We start from the raw sequence: 19,687 nt of genomic DNA, 5'->3' as shown, positions 1-19,687 counted from the left end.
TTGCAATACATATACCGTTTAGAATTGGGGTGTTACACTTGGTTCTTCTTCTTCTGAACGAATAGGCTTGGGTCAGATTCAGAACCTGTTTGTCACAACTTAAAAAGACAAACGTTAGGGTACCACAATTGTTCATCATCACAAACCTTAATTGTAATCATCAAAATGTAGAGATGCAACCACTGATCAAACCTTGATCTTACAGTTCTTGCGTGGAAGACCTATACGTACTGGTACCATACGGTCATTTCCGCGATTTTTACGTTGGCGAAATGTTGCAGTGCGCAAGGATAAAATACTGAAAGCATTTGAAGACAATCGTGTAAGAATGCAATTCAGTAAATTTTAAAATTATCGGGGTAATACTATAAGAAATATTTGATGTTGTATATTCATTGACAGGTACTTGAGAAGTTGGCTGCCACAAGTGAAGAGCTACAGTATGATGTTGTGATGGAAGCAATGCAAAAGGCACCAAGCGGGTTTCCCCATTGGCACAAGCTGAGTTTTTATGCGGAGAGAGAGACATGTAAACATCAGGTCATAGTTGCACACAAGGAGATTAAGGAAAGGATGTCTTTTATTCAAAATGATTTGATGATGATCAAGAAAGTTCTTCCACCAACGGTTGAGTCAAGCCCACAAACTATTAATTACACATGTGAGGATGAAGCAAACACATGGTGTGACGATAATCGTAGTTCGGCCAAAGATCATGATGAATGCCACATTGAGGAACAAAATCTGCAAGTAATATCCAACATATACACACGTCTTAAGGATGAACCAAGAAAGCGCATAGAAAGTGCAGTAACTAGATCACCTTGGACTACATATCAAAGGAGACGCAACAAGGGCAAGGAGGTTAAAGCTGGAAACTTGTAACAGTTTTTGTTAAGTTCTTTTTTGAAGAGAATGTTTTAGGTAGAAAATCTTTGTTAATTAATGGGGTAACTTTGATGTACTATGTAGATGCACCATCTATAGTGGTTTTGTTTTGTCCATTGAGAATAGGAGTCCTAATCCTATTCATGTGTTTTAGACATATATTTGTAGCCTTTATTAAGAGTAATTACCCGCAAAGTCAAACATTACTACCCAAGTATATGTAATTGATACTTTGTTATGTGCCACTGAGATTACAGGCTCTTAATCGACTTCAAGATTACAGGATCTTAATCTACTTCAAAATTAAAAACATCTTTATCTATCATAATTTATTTATATCTGATTTGGTAACCAATTGTACAAATATATACCCATGTTTTGAACCTGAACTACCCATCCTTTTACAGTCAATTTCAGATTAACCTTATCCACTTAGATGACTCAAATACCACCTCGTGGGACAACTATATTTCATTAGACAAAGTTTAAGAATGGTCTCAAAATATTAATCTCAGTTTTGGACCAAAAACTATGGGAAGTGGCCTTATATGAAAGCAACTAACCAGGAATTTAAACTATACTACCCAAGTATGTGTAATAACTTTAATTTGATACTTTGTTATGTGCCACTGAGATTACAGGCTCTTAATCTACTTCAAAAATAAAAACATCTTTATCTATCATAATTTATTTATCTCTGATTTGGTAACCAATTGTGCAAATATATACTCATGTTTTGAACCTGAACTACCCATCCACTTACAGTCAATTTCAGATTAACCTTATCTACTTAGTTGACTCAAATACCAATTTGTGGGACAACTATATCTCATTAGACAAAGTTTAAGAAAGGTCTCAAAATATTAATCTCAGTTTTGGACCAAAAATTATTGGAAGTGGCCTTATATGAAAGCAACTAACCAGGAATTTAAACTATACTACCCAAGTATGTGTAATAACTTTAATTTGATACTTTGTTATGTGCCACTGAGATTACAGGCTCTTAATCTACTTCAAAATTAAAAACATCTTTATCTATCATAATTTATTTATCTCTGATTTGGTAACCAATTGTACAAATATATACCCATGTTTTGAACCTGAACTACCCATCCACTTACAGTTAATTTCAAATTAACCTTATCCACTTAGTTGACTCAAATAACAATTTGTGGGACAACTGAATGTTAATAAGAGAGTTTAAGAATGGTCTCAAAATATTAATCTCAGTTTTGGACCAAAAACTATTGAACGTGGCCTTATATGAAAGCAACTAACCAGGAAGTTAAATTATACTACCCAAGTATGTGTAATAACTTTAATTTGATACTTTGTTATGTGCCACTGAGATTACAGGCTCTTAATCTACTTCAAAATTAAAAACATCTTTATCTATTATAATTTATTTATATCTGATTTGATAACCAATTGTACAAAGATATACCCATGTTTTGAACCTGAACTACCCATCCACCTACAGTCAATTTCAGATTAACCTTATCCACTTAGTTGACTCAAATACAAATTTGTGGGACAACTATATTTCATTAGACAAAGTTTAAGAATGGTCTCAAAATATTAATCTCAGTTTTGGACCAAAAACTATTGGAAGTGGCCTTATATGAAAGCAACTGACCAGGAATTTAAACTATACTACCCAAGTATGTGTAATAACTTTAATTTGATACTTTGTTATGTCCCACTGAGATTACAGGCTCTTAATCTACTTCAAAATTAAAAACATAGTTATCTATCATAATTTATTTATCTTTGATTTGGTAACCAATTGTACAAATATATACCTATGTTTTGAACCTGAACTACCCATCCACTTACAGTCAATTTCAGATTAACCTTATCCACTTAGTTGACTCAAATACCAATTTGTGGGACAACTATATTTCATTAGACAAAGTTTAAGTATGGTCTCAAAATATTAATCTCAGTTTTGGACCAAAAACTATTGGAAGTGGCCTTATATGAAAGCAACTAACCAGGAATTTAAACTATACTACCCAAGTATGTGTAATAACTTTAATTTGATACTTTGTTATGTGCCACTGAGATTACAGGCTCTTAATCTACTTCAAAATTAAAAACATCTTTATCTATCATAATTTATTTATATCTGATTTGGTAACCAATTGTACAAATATATACCCATGTTTTGAACCTGAACTACCCATCCACTTACAGTCTATTTCAGATTAACCTTATCCACTTAGTTGACTCAAATACAAATTTGTGGGGCAACTGAATGTTAATGAGACAGAGTTTAAGAATGGTCTCAAAATATTCATCCAAGTTTTGGACCTAAGACTTCTAAATATAGCCGTATTTGAAAGCAACTACCCATAAAGTTAGACGATACTACCCAAGTATATGTAATAACTATAATTTGATCCTGTTATGTGCACAAATCTATCAACTGACACCAAAATCTGAAAATGAACAACATAAAACATATATATATATGGGATCAAGCCTGAACATCTGATTTCATTGTCATGTACAAAGTGGCCAAACTGTTAGTCCTTGAATATAACCCTATACGTTTGTAGTTAATACAAAACATTGCCATTTCCCTTGCCAAAAAATTTCTATATATATTATACCTTACACATAAAATATACAAAAAATGCTCTAGTTTGAGACTCTGCTTCTTCCTTACACTCCACTGGTTCACCTGAAATGCACAACCCAAGCGCAAAGCATACATCTAGAGGAGTGAAATGTATAACCCTAGTTCCTACTCTAAATTCACCACCGTCTGGTGACCACCTGCTAATCAATTCTCTCAACAATATACCATATATACTTATTTTTTCCTCTAGGTACAAGCACCATTTGAACGGCGTAGCCTCAATTCGTTGACTTATCAATTGGGTCAAATGCTTATCTGCTTTCGGGTCTCTCAACTGGTTATTGGCTCTTAATATGTAGCAGGTTCCACACTTATTCCTTAGGCGTACCTAAAATTACCAACATCAACAATTTAAAAAACACAACAACATTAGTGACATTAGATATCAAAACGTCCACCATGATTTCATACCTGATGCCCACCTTGTGACTTGGAACGCTTCATGATAACAACACAATAAGGTCAAAGCTCTCACTTGCCCGCCTTGGGTTGGAAGGGAATACTAATTCAATGTGCAACCTATAAAATCATAAAATGATTATGTATAAACTACAAATACAATGTGTATTCACATAATGCTATAAAAAGTTTGGTCCTTTATCCTAACTCCAAATTATCACATTATAATTATTACATATACTTGGGTAGTAATGTCCGACTTTGCGGGAAGTTGCTTTTAAGTAAGGGTATTTTTAATAGACTATGACCATAGACTTGGATGAATATTTTGACACCATTCTTAAACTTTGACTAATTAACATTTACCACAAATAGGTATTTGAGTAAATTAAGTGGATAAGGTTAATCTGAATTGACTGTATATGGATGGATAGTTCATGTTTAAAACATGGGCATGTCTGTAAACATCTGGTCACCATTTCAGATATAAATTGTTGTTCCTTTGTTATGATTGTCTGCATTTTAGCTAATGTTGTTTGAGTACTGCTGTTTGTGCATGTTTGGCCTTCAGTTCATGTTTTAGCCAAAATTTGCCAAAGGGGGAGATTGTAGTTCTTTTTCTTGGCTGCATTTTGCTCAAAACATGATGTGCAACCATATGTTCCAACATCTGGAAAACCATGGTGTGTTTACGTATGTTGGTGGTTCAATCGCTGAAATCAAGTTATTTGTTGGGCTGCTGATTGTATGGGGATTCAGAAGATTTATTCTATACTGTGCGTTTTGTCTTCTGAAGGCGTGTTTGTTTTAATCTTGGCTGAAGTAACAAGATTGATAACGTGTGAACCAAGTCTATCTCAAAGTTTGAATTCTGTTTTACTTGGTTCTGTTATTTTATTCTGGTAAGATTTGATTCCTGGAAGATTCTTTCCAGAAGTTTTGTTGTGGACTTCTTTGTTCGTTCAAGCCCATCAAAGACAAGGCCTGAACAACTGATATTTAAGAAGACCTAAACCTAGTTCTAGGTGTGCCTTTGGTTGGAGAAATTAGGGTTTCATATTCGTGAGTTTACACCGTGTTTCTGTTGTTCTCTCAGCAGCTTAATGTTCTTGTATTAGCTGAGAATTGTTGCATTAGTTTTTGATCATGAGATCTGTCTTTCAATCTCTTGTGTAAAGGATCGGTCACTGTGGCAGTGATCATTAGGAGTTAGGGGAAGTTTCCTCGTAGCTTAGAGGGAAGGGCTAAGCTAGAATCACTAGTTGTAATAGTGGGAGACATTGAAGAGGCTCTATACTAAGGGGGAGTACTTAGGTATAGGAGGGACTTTCATGTATGACCTGAGAGCTATTACTAAGATAGTGGATTGACTCCTGGATTGGTATCCTCCAGACGTAGGTGATGTTCACCGAACTAGGTTAACAATTCTCTGTGTGTTTTTAGTGATTTATTGTTGCTACTGTGTTGTTTCTACTATATTAAACGTGTGGCTTAATTTTTGTACTGTTGTGCAATTGTGGAACCGATTGTCCCTACATCGCGTTCGACATCTGTCCTGTGCGAGAACCAGAATTTCATAAATCAATTATGAAAGTTGCACTATCTGGTTTCGAAATTAAAGACCAATTGAGGAAACAAGAGAATATTTTTTCTTCAGGAATATAGATTTAGGAAACAAAATTCTTAGCGCTAAACTGCTAAAGTCTGAATAATGCTTTCATGTTCCCTTCCTAAGTGTTGCGCAAGTTTCATTCATGACAAGCACAAAAAATGATTTGTCCATCACATGTCCAGGTGTGTAGGTAATACATATATTTTCTTGTATGAGATCCTAAGTGCCAATTCTTCACAGGACAAATGCAAAAACAGGGAAAAAAACAAACTATTTAGAGAAGTTGTAACCTTACCTCTGCACAAAGGGCTTGCAATGGCACTGGAACCAGCGAGGAGCGTGGTGTGACAATTCGCTGGAAGGAAAAGAGGATTAGGTGCTTACAGAAATATCTTCTTGCTTTAAATCATATTGCACAAGTTAGATTCAAACAAATCTAAATCACATTTTGCCAATTTGTTAGTGTCTGTCAAGTAAATCTCATACAACATACCCTATCCATAATGATTTTCTATGAAGGTGTTGTTGTGACTTGAGATGGTCAGAGGACCGAGTCTAGTTCAAAACCAAGCGATTTGTGTGAAAATCTTGAAGCATGTATAATGTGGGCTAGCCCTGCATGGTTTATAAATAATATATATCTACTCCAATATCACTTTAAACTATACAATTTTCAGTTATGGCTAATTACCAGTTTTACACTTCCAATCTCATTCTTTTTCCCTACGCAGGTGGTGTAATTCGCAGAATAGTGCAACAAGATTATTCAACTAAATTTGGTCAATGATATTAAGAAAATGAATTCTAATATATTTGCCAACAGAATTTGAAAGAAAACATGTTGTTTACTTTAATTTTATAACATTTCATGAAAGCATGTTCGTTAGGACATATATATGGACTAACTACATATATGATAATATGACAATTGTTTTGAATTGCATTACCAATATCATAGTACTAACAATGTGATTAATAATATATCTTTGCCTAGGAAACATTAGAAACAAAGTCTACATAGAACCAAGAATTTGATAGTTTAATTGAAGACCTTCCAAAAGAGACATCATGAGCAGATAGACCAGAGACAACAAAAAGCCTTGGAATTAGAAAGTTATCTCAATTCACCATCAAACGTTCATGATTCCAGGGATTCACTATCTGAACAAAATTCATAAGCTCAATAAACAGAGTAATTTTTAGGTCCATTCACTATTATCATCATGTTGATGACTAAAGAGGGAAAAAGAATTTTACACAAAAAAAAACAAAAGGAAGAAATTGTCATGCGACAAAAAGAATGAGCTATAATGGGAACTGGAATGAACCCATATATCTAAATTCTAAAGCAGAGGTCTACAACTAATTTATGAATTCTAGAGTTCTTAAGCATAATGTTGTTACCATGTCACATATTCGAGTCGTGAAATCGGTTTCTTACAAAAATGTAAAGTAAGACCGTTTACATTTGATACACAAAGTGAGCTTAGCCCCTCTCTGGTCCTATGCTCATCCAGAAACTTTATAGTATTACATTTCCCCCTTTTCTTTAGAGTTCTTAAGCATAACTTTGAAAATTAATCTATTTGCATCATAACTTTGAAAATTAATCTATTTGCATCATGCTTTAATTTTGAGTGTGGTAATCCTTAAATTGGCCACTTCATCAGTTATCACATCACATGATCAGAAAAAACAGACAAGCAAGCAACTCAAGTAGTTCTAACAGAACTGCTACTATACATTTTTAATACTGAATCAATCTGATGTTAATATTCTGTACAAACCCGTTGGAACTAAAACTACCAGAGCAGAATGATCTGGTTTCTCTATACATCATCTGGAATATGAATCATTGCTTCTAATTTAACACTAGAGAAACCATACTAGATAACAAATTATACAGTCTATGTTAGGTTTTTCTTCTAAAGCAGAATCACAAAAAATATTTGCTTTTGTGGAAATCTTACCTCTGCACAGAAGAGTAGAGAAGAGGAGGTTGGAGCCCGTTGGCGGCGCTAGCAGCAGCAACGTGGCGACGACGGAGTGGAGAACGGAACCGCAGGAAGAGGAGCGCCTGTTGGCGGCGCTAGAGGCAGCAAGGTGGCGGCGAAGGAGTAGAGAACGAACCCTCGACAGACTTGCGCGTGGTCGTCCGTGACGGAGTGGAGGAGGAAAGCCAAGGGAAGAGAAGGGAATGGAAGAGAAGGGAATCGGGTAATGGAGGTGGTGGTGGGGGGTTTGGGGAGAGAGAACCGAGTGGAGGAGGAAAGCCAAGGGAAGAGAAGGAAATGGTGTGGGGAGTTTGGGGAGAGAGAACCCTAATTTTTTCCAATTTTGGTTTCCCCCTCTTTTCCCTCAGTTTCTAATTTTCCAGGCCAAATAAGTTTCTTTTCTTTTCCAACAATTACACGGTGGCAAGCTGATCAGGCTGGTTGTGATGTGGCAGAGGTGGAAATGGAGAGGGACACTATTCAAGGTGTGTATATAACATTTCCGGGTATCAGCATCATGACCATCAAAACCTTCATCATCAACGGTGGAAATAAGCACGTCCATGAAGTCATGCTTACCCTCATTCCATTCCCCTGAACCAATGTCTCTATTGCGTTTGTGTTGCTCAAGCCAAACCTGAGCAAAATCATCTAACTCTTTGGCTGTCTTCTTCATCTTCTTCTCTGCTCCATCCAAATCCAACCATCTCAAAAACGGAATCGCATCAGACACAGGGAACAAACCACTGAGATGGAAAAAGTCCTTAACTGCTTTTTGTATCCTTTCATTTTCCTCCACTATATATTTCACCATCACAACCAACCCCAACCAAACGTTTTCCTATCACCGTTCTAAACATAATATTGAGTGTTATATCACCAAACCACTTCTTCATCTCAGTAATAGGAATAACCTTTTGATCAGTACCATCACTCTCCTTCTCCTTCATCTTTACCCAAAAATTGTAACTCTCTTTCATAGCTGCTTTAATCTCCGATTCCATCACATGCTTAAGTATCTATATGCGTTTGGTGGCGAGGACCTCCAAGGTTGCTATCTTACGCACGTGGCGCCAATAGGAACCGTAGGGTATGAAAATAAACATGGAAAAGTTTAAGCCCAAAATTTCAGTGGCTAATGTTTTGGGACGGGAAGCAAACGCTTTGTCGTTAACAGTAAAGCACTCTTTAGCCATTTTTGAGTTGCTTACAACTAAAGTTCGGTGAACGCCTAAACGCAAGGTGAAGATAGGTCCGTATTTGTCAGCCATGTTACCCAAGGTGGTGTGAGCTGGTTGGGAGCCAGCTAAAAGGTGGAGGTGACCGATTAAAGGCCAGGCGCCGCTGGCTTCCGGTGGTGGTGGTTGTAGTGTGTTTGCAGTGCGGCGTTTGTGCTTTACCCAAAAAAGAATGAAAAGGAAGAGTGAATGTAACTGTCGAATGTGAGGGAAGATCCATGGCTATGGAATAATATTCCAGTGAGGGTGAACTTCTAGTTAGTTATGAAAATAGGACCTATCACAGATTAGATTAATTAAATTGGCTTGTGGTTCTTGGCACTCAGTGAAAGAGTTGAATAGGCTGAGGAATTCCCTCAAAAAAGAAAAATTGGGCTGAGGAATTAATTGTAATATAAGGTGAATACTTTAGCTATAGTTCTTTTCAAAATGCATATATAGAGAGAGATGTAGCAGTGATTGAAGCGGGTCAAAGGTTTTATTCGCAGAAGTTGCTTTCATTGTTGGAAAATGTTTTGTAGGTCATTAAGGACTAATGCTCTGTTTGGTAGAGTAGAGAGTGTAACGCCCCGATTTCTCGAGTGTTACACAGTAACTAATTAACCAATTTTCGTAAAGAGTTTTCGTCGATTCACTTATTAATCTTCAATTAATGACAAACCTTTCATTTTACGAAAACTCTTGAAACATAACCTTTCCAAAAACACGCGGAAGTAACCAACATCGTAAAACTTTTTAAATAACCAACTGTAAAGAGTACGAATCAAAGGCCTGAATGAAAATAAAGATTACATCAAAACTTGTTCATTCGAATTTAAGCAATAAAATTGTTCGATACTAACACTTCGGAAACTCTCAACCCCAACAGAAAACAAAAGACTCTCAACCCAAACCCTATTCCTTAGCCTCTTCCTCTGAAGTGTAGTCGTCCTCCGGTATTGGCACGTCACGTAGCATCAACTTCCAAGAATGAGTCATCGCCATTATCTTCACGACCATCTACCCCCCCCCAAAATAAACACATAGCAAACAAGCAGGGTCAGGTCCAACAAAAAGAATGATAATGACAAAATCAACAACAACATATATAATATAAGTACATTATATGTCTTTTATGGGAATGAGTCAGTTACTAACGGAATCTCACTTCACACAACCCACCAAAACTTCCATGGCCATCTTCGTGCTTCCGCAGAGGCACGGTTATCACGGTGGCCGTAGTCAACCAAATCACGTGGAGCCGCAATGATCCACAAAAGTTCACGGTGACCGCAGTCAACCAAATCACGTGAAGCCACACCGGCCCACAAGGTTCACGGGAGACCGCAGTCAACCCAAATAACTCCCTCGCGTGCAAGGTACCATCGTTCTCATGGACCATAGTCTACCTGACCTATGTCCAAATTATTCACATTTACTTGCAAGCGAGTTTATTACACTTTTCTCTTTGTTACGTCTCTAAAGTCAATCCTAGAGTCTTATCATACTCTTTATACAACAACCTTCACAACACAACATTCACGGGTTACAAGGGAATTACGGCTAGGTGAGCGACCCTTGAACCATTAACTGAGAAAATAAATATAATCCACGTAAAGGAACGCAAGAACATTCACTCATACATAATATATCATCGCAACTTCAACATATTGACAGCAGAAACAACTTTCACAAAAATAGAGCCACAGAATGCATCTTTCAACAAAAAATCACGTATGATACATTTCTAGAAAGCTATTTTAAATATCTACAACTCTCTAGTTACACACTTGTTCATTTGAGTCCCAGAATTAGGTGATATTAGGCCTTAAAGCTAACTGTCCGGAACAGGAAAAACAGCAGGTGTGACAGTTACTAAACACGACACCCAGATCACATTACTAAACCAAAAATTATGATTTTTATATGTCTGGAAAGATATTTCGAAAATATACAACTTTCATTTTAATCACGTTTTCATTTGATGACCATAAACAGGTAAAAAGGGGCTCTGAAGTCCGCTGTCCAGTACAGGAAACTGGCAGCGAAACTCCCATGGCTCTATGGTTTTCAAAAATAATTTTCCTTCCTTCCCCTTTGATCATGGCAATCTTGGTACAGCCCCAACAACCCAAATATCCACTCAAAATTTCAGAACCAAACATTTAGCAAGGATCATGTTATAACAAGTGCAAAATAGCACAAAACTTAACAAATACCATGGCAACTCGCATAAAATCATAGATTCAGATCATAAACAACGTTTGATGATCATATTCATGGCTTTTCAAGAGAAAAATTCCAGCAAGCAAGCATGTACAGGAAATCATGCAAAAACAGTCCAAAACTCAAGTTGTTTCTCATGGTAATTCATGGCATATTCCCTAAAGAACCTACCCATTCCTAGAACCAGCCCTTACCTCGGGTTTTGAATGAATTTAGATGAAAAGAAGCAGGATTTTGATGGAGAGAAGTGAAGAATAGAAAGAGCTTCCTCTGCTGTCCAAAATTCTCCTTCCTCCACGTGCTTCCTCTCCTTCTCGCGTTTCCTCTCCTTCCTTGCGGTTTTTCTCTCTTTCTCGTGTCTCCTCCTCCTTGGTGGGCGGTGGCTGGTGGTGGTGCAAGGGTGACGAGTGGAGGCCTCTTAGGAGCAAGGGGAAGGGTGTTGGTTTGCTTGTTTGGTTGGTGTTTACGTGAAATATTTTTTGGTGCTGTTTTGCATGTAAGAAAATAAGGATTTCACTCTAATCCTTGCCTATAGGTGGCGGCCAGGGCTTGTGTGGGCTAGGGTTCTGGTTTCAGATCTGATACAGCCCAAGAAAAGAGTATTAATGACTCATTAAAGCTCATAATTCAGAGGAAAAACCAGCTGCAGCCCCCTTCCTTTTCCATGGGCAGCCGGCGGCTCACCAAGCCTCAGGGTTTTCAAAACCCTTGCTTCTTTCCTTGGATCAGCCTTCCTTGGCCCATAATGCTCCATTCAGCCTAAGAACCTTCTGATTATGAGTTTAATCCACCACTTAACCCAAATTAAAAAGGTTTAAGCCCAAAACACAAACCCAACTTTTAATAAAATTTCGTAGGTACTGTACAGCCCGACCTTTGCTCATTAAAACAGGGATATCTGGAGTTACAGATATCGGATTTACACGAAACCACATCGAGAATTTTCTTAACTTAAAGGGCTACAACTCTCATGAAGGAAGTTTTCCCAAATGAAGTCGTTAAGACCCTCTAAAAATTCACACAAGTTGACAGTTCTAATCTGCCAGTTATCAAACATTAGCTAAAACTTCAATTTTATTCAAACTTCCATAAAATTGTTCCAAATTGAACTTAGGGCCTTATAGAGAGATAGAGAAGAGAGATTAGAGAAGAGAGAGTTTGAGTAGAGAGAAATAGGTGAGAAATAGAGTAGATTTTGAGGTTGTTTGGTATGATAGAGATAAAGGAGAGAGAGAGATAGAAAATAATGAGGTGAAAGAAAGAGAAAAATTGACTTTTGATTAAAAAAACATTTTTTTATTATAAAGGTGTCATAATGCATTTAGTGGCGGTTCAGAACCGCCACTAAATGCTAAGAAAAGGACAAAAAAAAATATAATAGCGGTGGTTTGGAACCGCCACTAACTGCACCGGAATAAAAAAAAAAAAACACCCCACGTGAATCTCTTCGCAAAACGCGAAGAGATAAAAAAGTGGGTTTTTCCCACCCTCAATCTCTCTCTCCCCTCAATCTCTCTCCAACCAAACAAGGTTCCTCCCTCTATCTCTCTTCATCTCATCTCTCTCTACCCTAACTCTCTCCTACCAAACAATGTGTAAGATACTGAAAGAAATAAAACAAAATAATATATGTGATATATATATTGTGATGTGATAAGAAATGAAATATAAAAAGAAAAATAAGGTGTTTAAGGCATGTCTTTAACGTTATAAGGCATTTTTAAATATTTTTTACTCAGTTATTAGTACACCTGACAATTCTAGACGGATATAAGTGTCAACATGTAATTTATAGGTCCGTCATTTTAAACCCTTGGATCTTTGAATTTAAGAATATTCTTTAGATGGATGACTTTAATTAATTAGAGATAAAAAGGTAAAAAGGTAATATTTCTTCTTTTATTATTTAAAAATAAAACGAAAATTTATTATATCTCCTCATTTTCTACTCATTCATCTTTATCTTCTTATGGTTCATCTTCATATTCTTCCTCACTTTCCATTGACTAAATCTAATTTATACTTAATTAACAGCAGGACAAAGAAGTCATATGACAATTCTACTTGTTCATCCTGCCGTTTTTACCTCGTTTTTTGTTTCTTGTTTTCTTTAATTTTGTGACTCTTGTGTATTGGGTTGAAGTACCTATTGTACTTCCTTTCAATATATTTTTGGCTTATAAAAAAAACTTGATTAACAACAAATCAATTTGATTTCATTAAAATTTTAGAAACCTAATTTCATTAAAATTGAATTCATCTCATCTTCTTGTTAGTTTCAGAAACCATCTATTTCTCTCTTCATGTTTTCTTCTTCTTCTTCTTCTTCTTCTTCCTCTCTCATAAAAACCACCATTCACGGAACCACCCCATGATTATGTTCATCCTCTCCAAATTGCCTAGACCATGAGCTCCATGGCCAAGGCCGAACCACCGCCATAGAAGCACGAGGATATTGCCACTACTACGAGCTCCTCCATCTCCCTCCGGTTCCGGCGAGATCTCCACCAATAACCACTACCTTGGTTCACACTCAACCTGACCCCAAACTACTCTAAAACGCTCAATATATCCTCCTAGACGAAGAAGGAGTGCTTAGAAACCTTAAAGCACGAAGATTAAATCCTTTGATCAAGGATAAATAATTCCATAGAGGCAACGTCATTCTTGCGCTACCTTCGAACTGAAAGGTCAACTCTAGGAACGTTAACGTATCCGCGCCAGAAAAATTGAGCAGAGGCTCAACCTCCTTTGCTGATGAGAAATTGGAAAGATGTTTCTCAAACACTTTAGCTACCAAATCGAAGATCGGCAACTCCATGAAGGTGAAGGTGGGCAAAGGGGAAGCTCCTAGGAAGCCTTAGAACAAGGCTCCACTGCGAATTGAAGGTTTTCTGGTGAGCTACCACCACCTATAACTGGATTTTCCGCTCAGACCCGGGGTTTTTTTGGGAAACAAACACCACCATGAAGATCCTCGTCATGAGGAGAAGATTCGTTGCTCAGCTCTACTCCGACCAAACCGCCGTCGTGAACCGTTGTTGGAGATGATTTCTAGAGACCACTCCAACGAGCCCTATTATGGAAAAGGAAGGATACTTTCAAAACAATTTCCACTCCCTCAAACTTAGATCAAGGAAAGTAGGAGCCTTTCCTCCTTACATGTCAATTTTAGGAGTTCTCATGTTTCGGAGTTCTATTCCCTAGTTTCAGTGAAGGATGGTCACAAGAGGAGAAGAAAACTACAGCAAGAGAAGATGAAAACATGTTAGGTTAATATTTTGGTAATGTGTTCTTTAAAGATATTTTCTAAAATATGATTAAAACAAAATACAAAACAAACAAGTTTTCATTTTTGATGAAAATGAAAAACGAGTGAAAGCATTGAGATGGAAATGCGATAGTGGTGGTGGTGGCGGTGTAGGTGGCAACGAAAGTTGCAGCATTGTTGGTGGTGGTAGTGACGGTGTAGTGTTTTAGGGTGGTGGTAGCAATAGTTAGAGAATGATGATGGTGGCGGTGGTGATTAAATCAATTTAAAATTTATTTCAATTATTTAAAATATATTTATATTTTTATGAAAAACATTTTTAAAGTAAAAACACATGTTTTCTAATTTTTTTTAAAATTTGAATATGAAATTTATTTTCAAAAAATGAAAAATGAAAAACAAAACCTATTTTCTCAAACGATCTTTTAAATTACACTCATATCTTTCCTTTGATTTTTAAACTTACACTTCTCACCCTGAGAGATGAGTAAATTATATTTATGTCACCTCTTATTTCAAAACTTACACTTTCCAAAAAAAATGTATAACATTATAGTATATTTTATTTTAAATGAATGTTTTTATGGTTTAAACTCCAAATAAATAGAATGAGTCTCCTAACAAAAATTTACACTATTTGTAATCACAGTAGTTTTCTTTTTTTTATTGTCAAAGCAAATACAGACAAGTTACTTTAAAGGCTTAATTGCACTTTTGGTCCCCCAACTATTGCCTTCCTGCGAAAATCGTCCCCAAACTTCAAAATTAGCAAAACACGACCCTGAAGTTTACACCCGGTTGCAAAATTGGTTTTCCGTTAACTTCCGTCTAAAAACTAACAGAATATTCCTTTAAAAATGAATTAAAAAATAAAGAAAAATTAAAATTGAGAAAAAAATAGTATTTTAATTGAAATCCAGAAATACCAACCTAACATCTCACCTTCATCGTTCTCTTCCCTTTCTCAGCCCCACTCTCTTCATCTTCTTATTCTTCTCCCACACAACCACCACACTACCACCACTCAACCACTGCACCACCACAACTTTCACGCCACCACACTCTGTTCTTCTTCATCCCTTCTCAACCCCACCGATCCCAACATTCAAATCAACTACGAAATCCAAATTTCTCCCAGCAAACACTCCCAAAAGAGAATCAAACCCAAAATTCACAAAGATCCCTTCCCCCTTCCATCTCCAAACCAACATTCACAGCAAAACCAGAAACTAAAATGGCCAAGACTTCAAACCAGGAACCTCAAACACCAAACCCTAAACCATAGCCACAGGCCCCAAATTCCAGCTCCATGTTCTACTGCCGTGAGAAGCGGCGTCGATTTGGGTTTTGTGGGAGATGGGCGATTTGGGTTGATGATTTCATCAAATAGAGGTGGGGTGAGGGAAGGAGTGGGTCTCGATGATGGTTCACGGCTTGGTAGAGGCTTCAATGATGGTTCACGGTGTGGGTTTGGTTGATGATACAGGAAGTGGGTCTCTTGCACAGAAACAACGATGGAGAAAGGAAAAAGCTTGGGAAGGATGAAGAAAATAGAAGCGGTGGTTGAAAACAAGTGAGGAATGAGGAGGGGAGGAGGAGTGGTGGTTATAGATTGGGGGACTAAAAATGCAACTCACTAAATTATGCAGGAAGGGAGGTGGGTTAGGAAAGGTGAGGGAGCAAGAAGAGGATGTGGTGGAGAAGAGAGAAGGGGAAGAGGGATTTTTGAAGTGGGGGAACATGGATTTGTAGATTTTTTTATAAAAAAAATTATGGGTTTTGTTTTATGAAGATGAAGATTCTGGGTTTTATAAGATTTAATGATGAAGAAGTTTGAAAAAGATGAAGAACCAATCAATACTTGGGTTTTTGAATTTTTTATTTTATTTTCCAGCAATCTGTTAAGTTTTGGACGGAAGTTGGACGGAAAACCAAAAGTGCAACGACATGTATAGTTGGAGGACGTGTTTTGCTAATTTTGAAGTTTGGGGACGATTTTCGCAGGAAGGCAATAGTTGGGAGACCAAAAGTGCAATTAAGCCTACTTTAAATAATTCATTTGCTCTTTCTTTATTCTTTTCTTCTCATGTGAAAAATGCTACCCATACGCGGGGCGCCATATTTAATCGGACGGCATAGCAAAAATATTAAAATAAAATAAAAAGTATTGAAGGTTGTCCATTTTCTTTAGGCGGTGCTTTGCTCATGAGGATAACATAGAAAATTTTCTTGTGTGAAATATTATTGGATGGTTTAGAAATCGATCCTTATTGACTTTGTGGATTGTGATAATGTTGGTACCTCTTTTTTATTGCGCGTGCACATCTAAACTAAAGTTGTTGAAAATTTGTTGATATTAACCTCTCCCTATTAAGCGCGTTGTGTTTTATGAAGTGTCATTATATGTTGCTTACGAATTAGCATTTTTGCAGCTTGCTTTTCGTTATTTTTCTTGATAGAATTGTTATGATTCTGACGTAGGTCGTTTTTCTTGTGGTTGGTTGTCCATTGTTGAAATGAATTATTTCTCGACACTTGTTTCATTTAATAAAGCTTTTACTTTAGAAAAAAAAACCTAATTTAGTTACACATGCTATTAAAATAAACCTAGTTATTACCATAAGTAGTAAAGTAACTCATGATGAGATTTTCAAATCTCTAGCACTGTTCATCAATGCTTTAGTTGTAAAGGACTAAAAGGGCTAACTTGGCTGCTATATGTATCTTACCCGACCAGCCCAAAAATTTCAAGCACGCTACTGGAGATTCATATTGTTTACAAGTCAATAACACTTTGCGGACTTGCAAGTATTTTTATTAAGAAATCAAATCCTTACGATATTCTTAGCATTTTATCTTGTTCAGAATTTCCAAAATGTTTCACTTAGCCCTTTTTCTTACGTTGTGGTTTTTCTAATTTTCTTTATCAACAAAGAAATAAATGCATTGAAAGAAAGTACAAGGGGTACTTCAATCCCAATTACAATGAAATCAGAAAATCAAGGTTTTTAAAACAGAACAGAAGAAAGTCAAACACGGGTACAAATGAAGGAAAACCATCTCAAGGCTTGAATAACCCAACAAACACAACAACACCTGGGCCACACACAATATACAACAGAGCCTACACAAGGAGCAGTTACAGACCAACAAAGAAGCAGAGAGAGACAAATGTAACAAGCACACCAGCGCGTCAGCAAGACCCAACACAAAACCAAAACTGCGATAGCCTTAACCCTGGTCTAGCAAGTTCGACAGAGGTTAAGGGCACAAACTCAAGTCTCTAGATATCTCAGCAATCAAATTCCTTCCTTAGGTGTACTTAAAGACTTCCCAAGCAGATGAGTGGATTCGAACTCCACTCGAGGTTTTTCTATGAAACCCTCACAACACGCAAAAACTTTGTCGGGGCTTTGAAAATGAACCCTAGAAATATTACACTCAAAATTCTCATAATCAAACAAACTTCATCCCATAGATAAGAAAAATGTCAATTTTTCGCTTAAATATTATTCAGGGAATAATTAGGTTTTCTACGACGGCGTGCCATTTTCCACCATTTCAAAACATAACCAAAATTCTTCGGCGATGACAAGAATTTATCACTTAAATTATAACTTCATTTTAAGTGAGTCATGAATATTATTTTCTCTTTTATTTAATGTCTCCAGGTCTGACATAATTATGCTAATACAAAGAAAAAACATACAAGCCAAAAATTAAATAAGTTTATTTTTCAGAACAAATTTTAGGTTTTACACGTTGCGTCTGTCACGGTAGTGATATGAAAGACTCCACAACAATTGGCTTAGAGTTGATGAAGATAAAGAGTATGAGGCTCGGAATAACTAAGGGGAAGGTTGGGAGGGAGATTAAGAGTATTTTTTTTTGTGGGAGAAGGGTACAGTTGCCGGTGTGGGAAGAGGAAGAGATAATTGTAGAAGAAGAGGAATAGTTGTGTTTGAAATTGGGATTAGGTTTCTGAATGGAAGAAAATGTAGAGTTTTGAAATTAAAGAATCTAAGGCTTAAATATTAATTTAAGGTATATTTGTATTACTTAAGGAATCACAATATTCATGTAGGATGCTGCATTAATTATAACCTTGATGATGTTTAAATATGCCACATATATAAGCTTCAATTAAGTGATTTAGCGTTTTTTAACTGGGATTCAACTTTCACGGACTAAAACTATTTAACATTTAAAAATGTATACCAAAAAAACTTATAGGAATGTAAACCAAAAGTCCTATGTAAGCCTACTGCCTACATGTAATCACGATGGTTAATTAATGTCAAAGCAAATACAACCAAGCTGAATGATTATCATGTTGTGATATGAAAAATGTTTCCAATACGACACAATGTGGGGGACCTATTGAACGGGATATCTTTGTCATCATCAATACGTCGCAATGTGCCGGGCTTATTAAATGGGAAATGGAGCTGTGATGCGATGCCGACCCAAAAAGGAAAAAAATCTCACCTTAAATGCGGTCCATTTTCTTTTTTAGGCGGTGCTTTTTCCACAATATCCAACAAATTTGCACCAATAAGAAAATTAATATTATCAACTTCTACTTTGTTTGCTACACCGATTACCACTTGTCCACTACTTAACTAAATCCGAGGATTATCTCACAGCTTGGTGCTAAATCTTTTTTAGAAAAGCCATACTATTATAAATAAGGCACTAAGTACATATCCAAAGCTCAGGTCATAGCACCAAATATTTTCCAACGCCATGGGTTTCAATAATCTCCTCTCAGAGTCAATGGAGCCATACACAATCTATGCCACGCTGATCTTTCTCTTTTGCCTTCTTTTTTGGTTACTGAAGAGAAGCCATGCTGACATAACCACAAAGGCACCACCGCCACCAGAAGCTGAGGGTGCATGGCCTTTGATCGGCCACCTCCACCTCTTAGGTGGATCTCATGCAGCTCATGTCATCTTGGGTGACATGGCCGACAAATATGGACCCATCTTCACCTTTCGTTTAGGTGTTCATCGAACTTTGGTGGTTAGCAACTGGAAAATGGCAAAAGAGTGTTTAACCGTGAACGACAAAGTGTTTGCTTCCCGTCCCAACTCTTTAGCCAATGAAATTTTGGGCTTCAACTTCTCATTGTTTGGTACCAGCCCCTACGGCCCCTATTGGCGCTACGTGCGTAAGATAGCCACACTAGAGGTCTTGTCCACCAAACGCATAGAAATGCTCAAGCAAGTGATGCACTCGGAGGTGAAGGCAGCAATGAAAAAAAGCTATGATTATTGGATAATGATGAAGGAGAGTGGTGATAAAAAACCGGTTACTGAATTGGAGAAATGGTTTGCAAACATAGCACTAAACGTTATGTTCAGAACAGTGTTGGGAAAACGGTTAACTGGGATAGGTTGTGAAGATGACGAGGAAGAGAACGAAAAGATTAGG

At 36.9% G+C, this 19,687-nt stretch overlaps 1 protein-coding gene and 1 pseudogene across 2 annotated transcripts; one reads left to right on the top strand and one right to left on the bottom strand.

Moving 5' to 3' along the window:
* Window positions 1–184: 184 nt before the first annotated feature.
* LOC130746277 (uncharacterized) lies at window positions 185–1,140 on the top strand. The gene is made up of 2 exons (XM_057598847.1): window positions 185–322; window positions 403–1,140. The coding sequence occupies exon 2, from the start codon at window positions 454–456 to the stop codon at window positions 883–885; it is 432 nt and encodes a 143-aa protein (XP_057454830.1). The 5' UTR covers window positions 185–322; window positions 403–453; the 3' UTR covers window positions 886–1,140.
* Window positions 1,141–3,330: 2,190 nt separating this feature from the next.
* On the bottom strand, window positions 3,331–9,276 carry LOC130743598 (cytochrome P450 CYP82H23-like; annotated as a pseudogene). Its single transcript, XR_009021485.1, has 5 exons — window positions 9,271–9,276; window positions 7,514–8,997; window positions 5,839–5,898; window positions 3,944–4,051; window positions 3,331–3,860 (listed from the first exon to the last, which is right to left on the bottom strand). The product of XR_009021485.1 is annotated as a cytochrome P450 CYP82H23-like (transcript).
* Between the last annotated feature and the right edge of the window lie 10,411 nt (window positions 9,277–19,687).

Source organism: Lotus japonicus, chromosome 3, assembly GCF_012489685.1.
Source record: "Lotus japonicus ecotype B-129 chromosome 3, LjGifu_v1.2".
Lineage (NCBI taxonomy): Eukaryota > Viridiplantae > Streptophyta > Magnoliopsida > Fabales > Fabaceae > Lotus > Lotus japonicus.
This window is presented reverse-complemented; position numbering and strand designations above follow the sequence as displayed.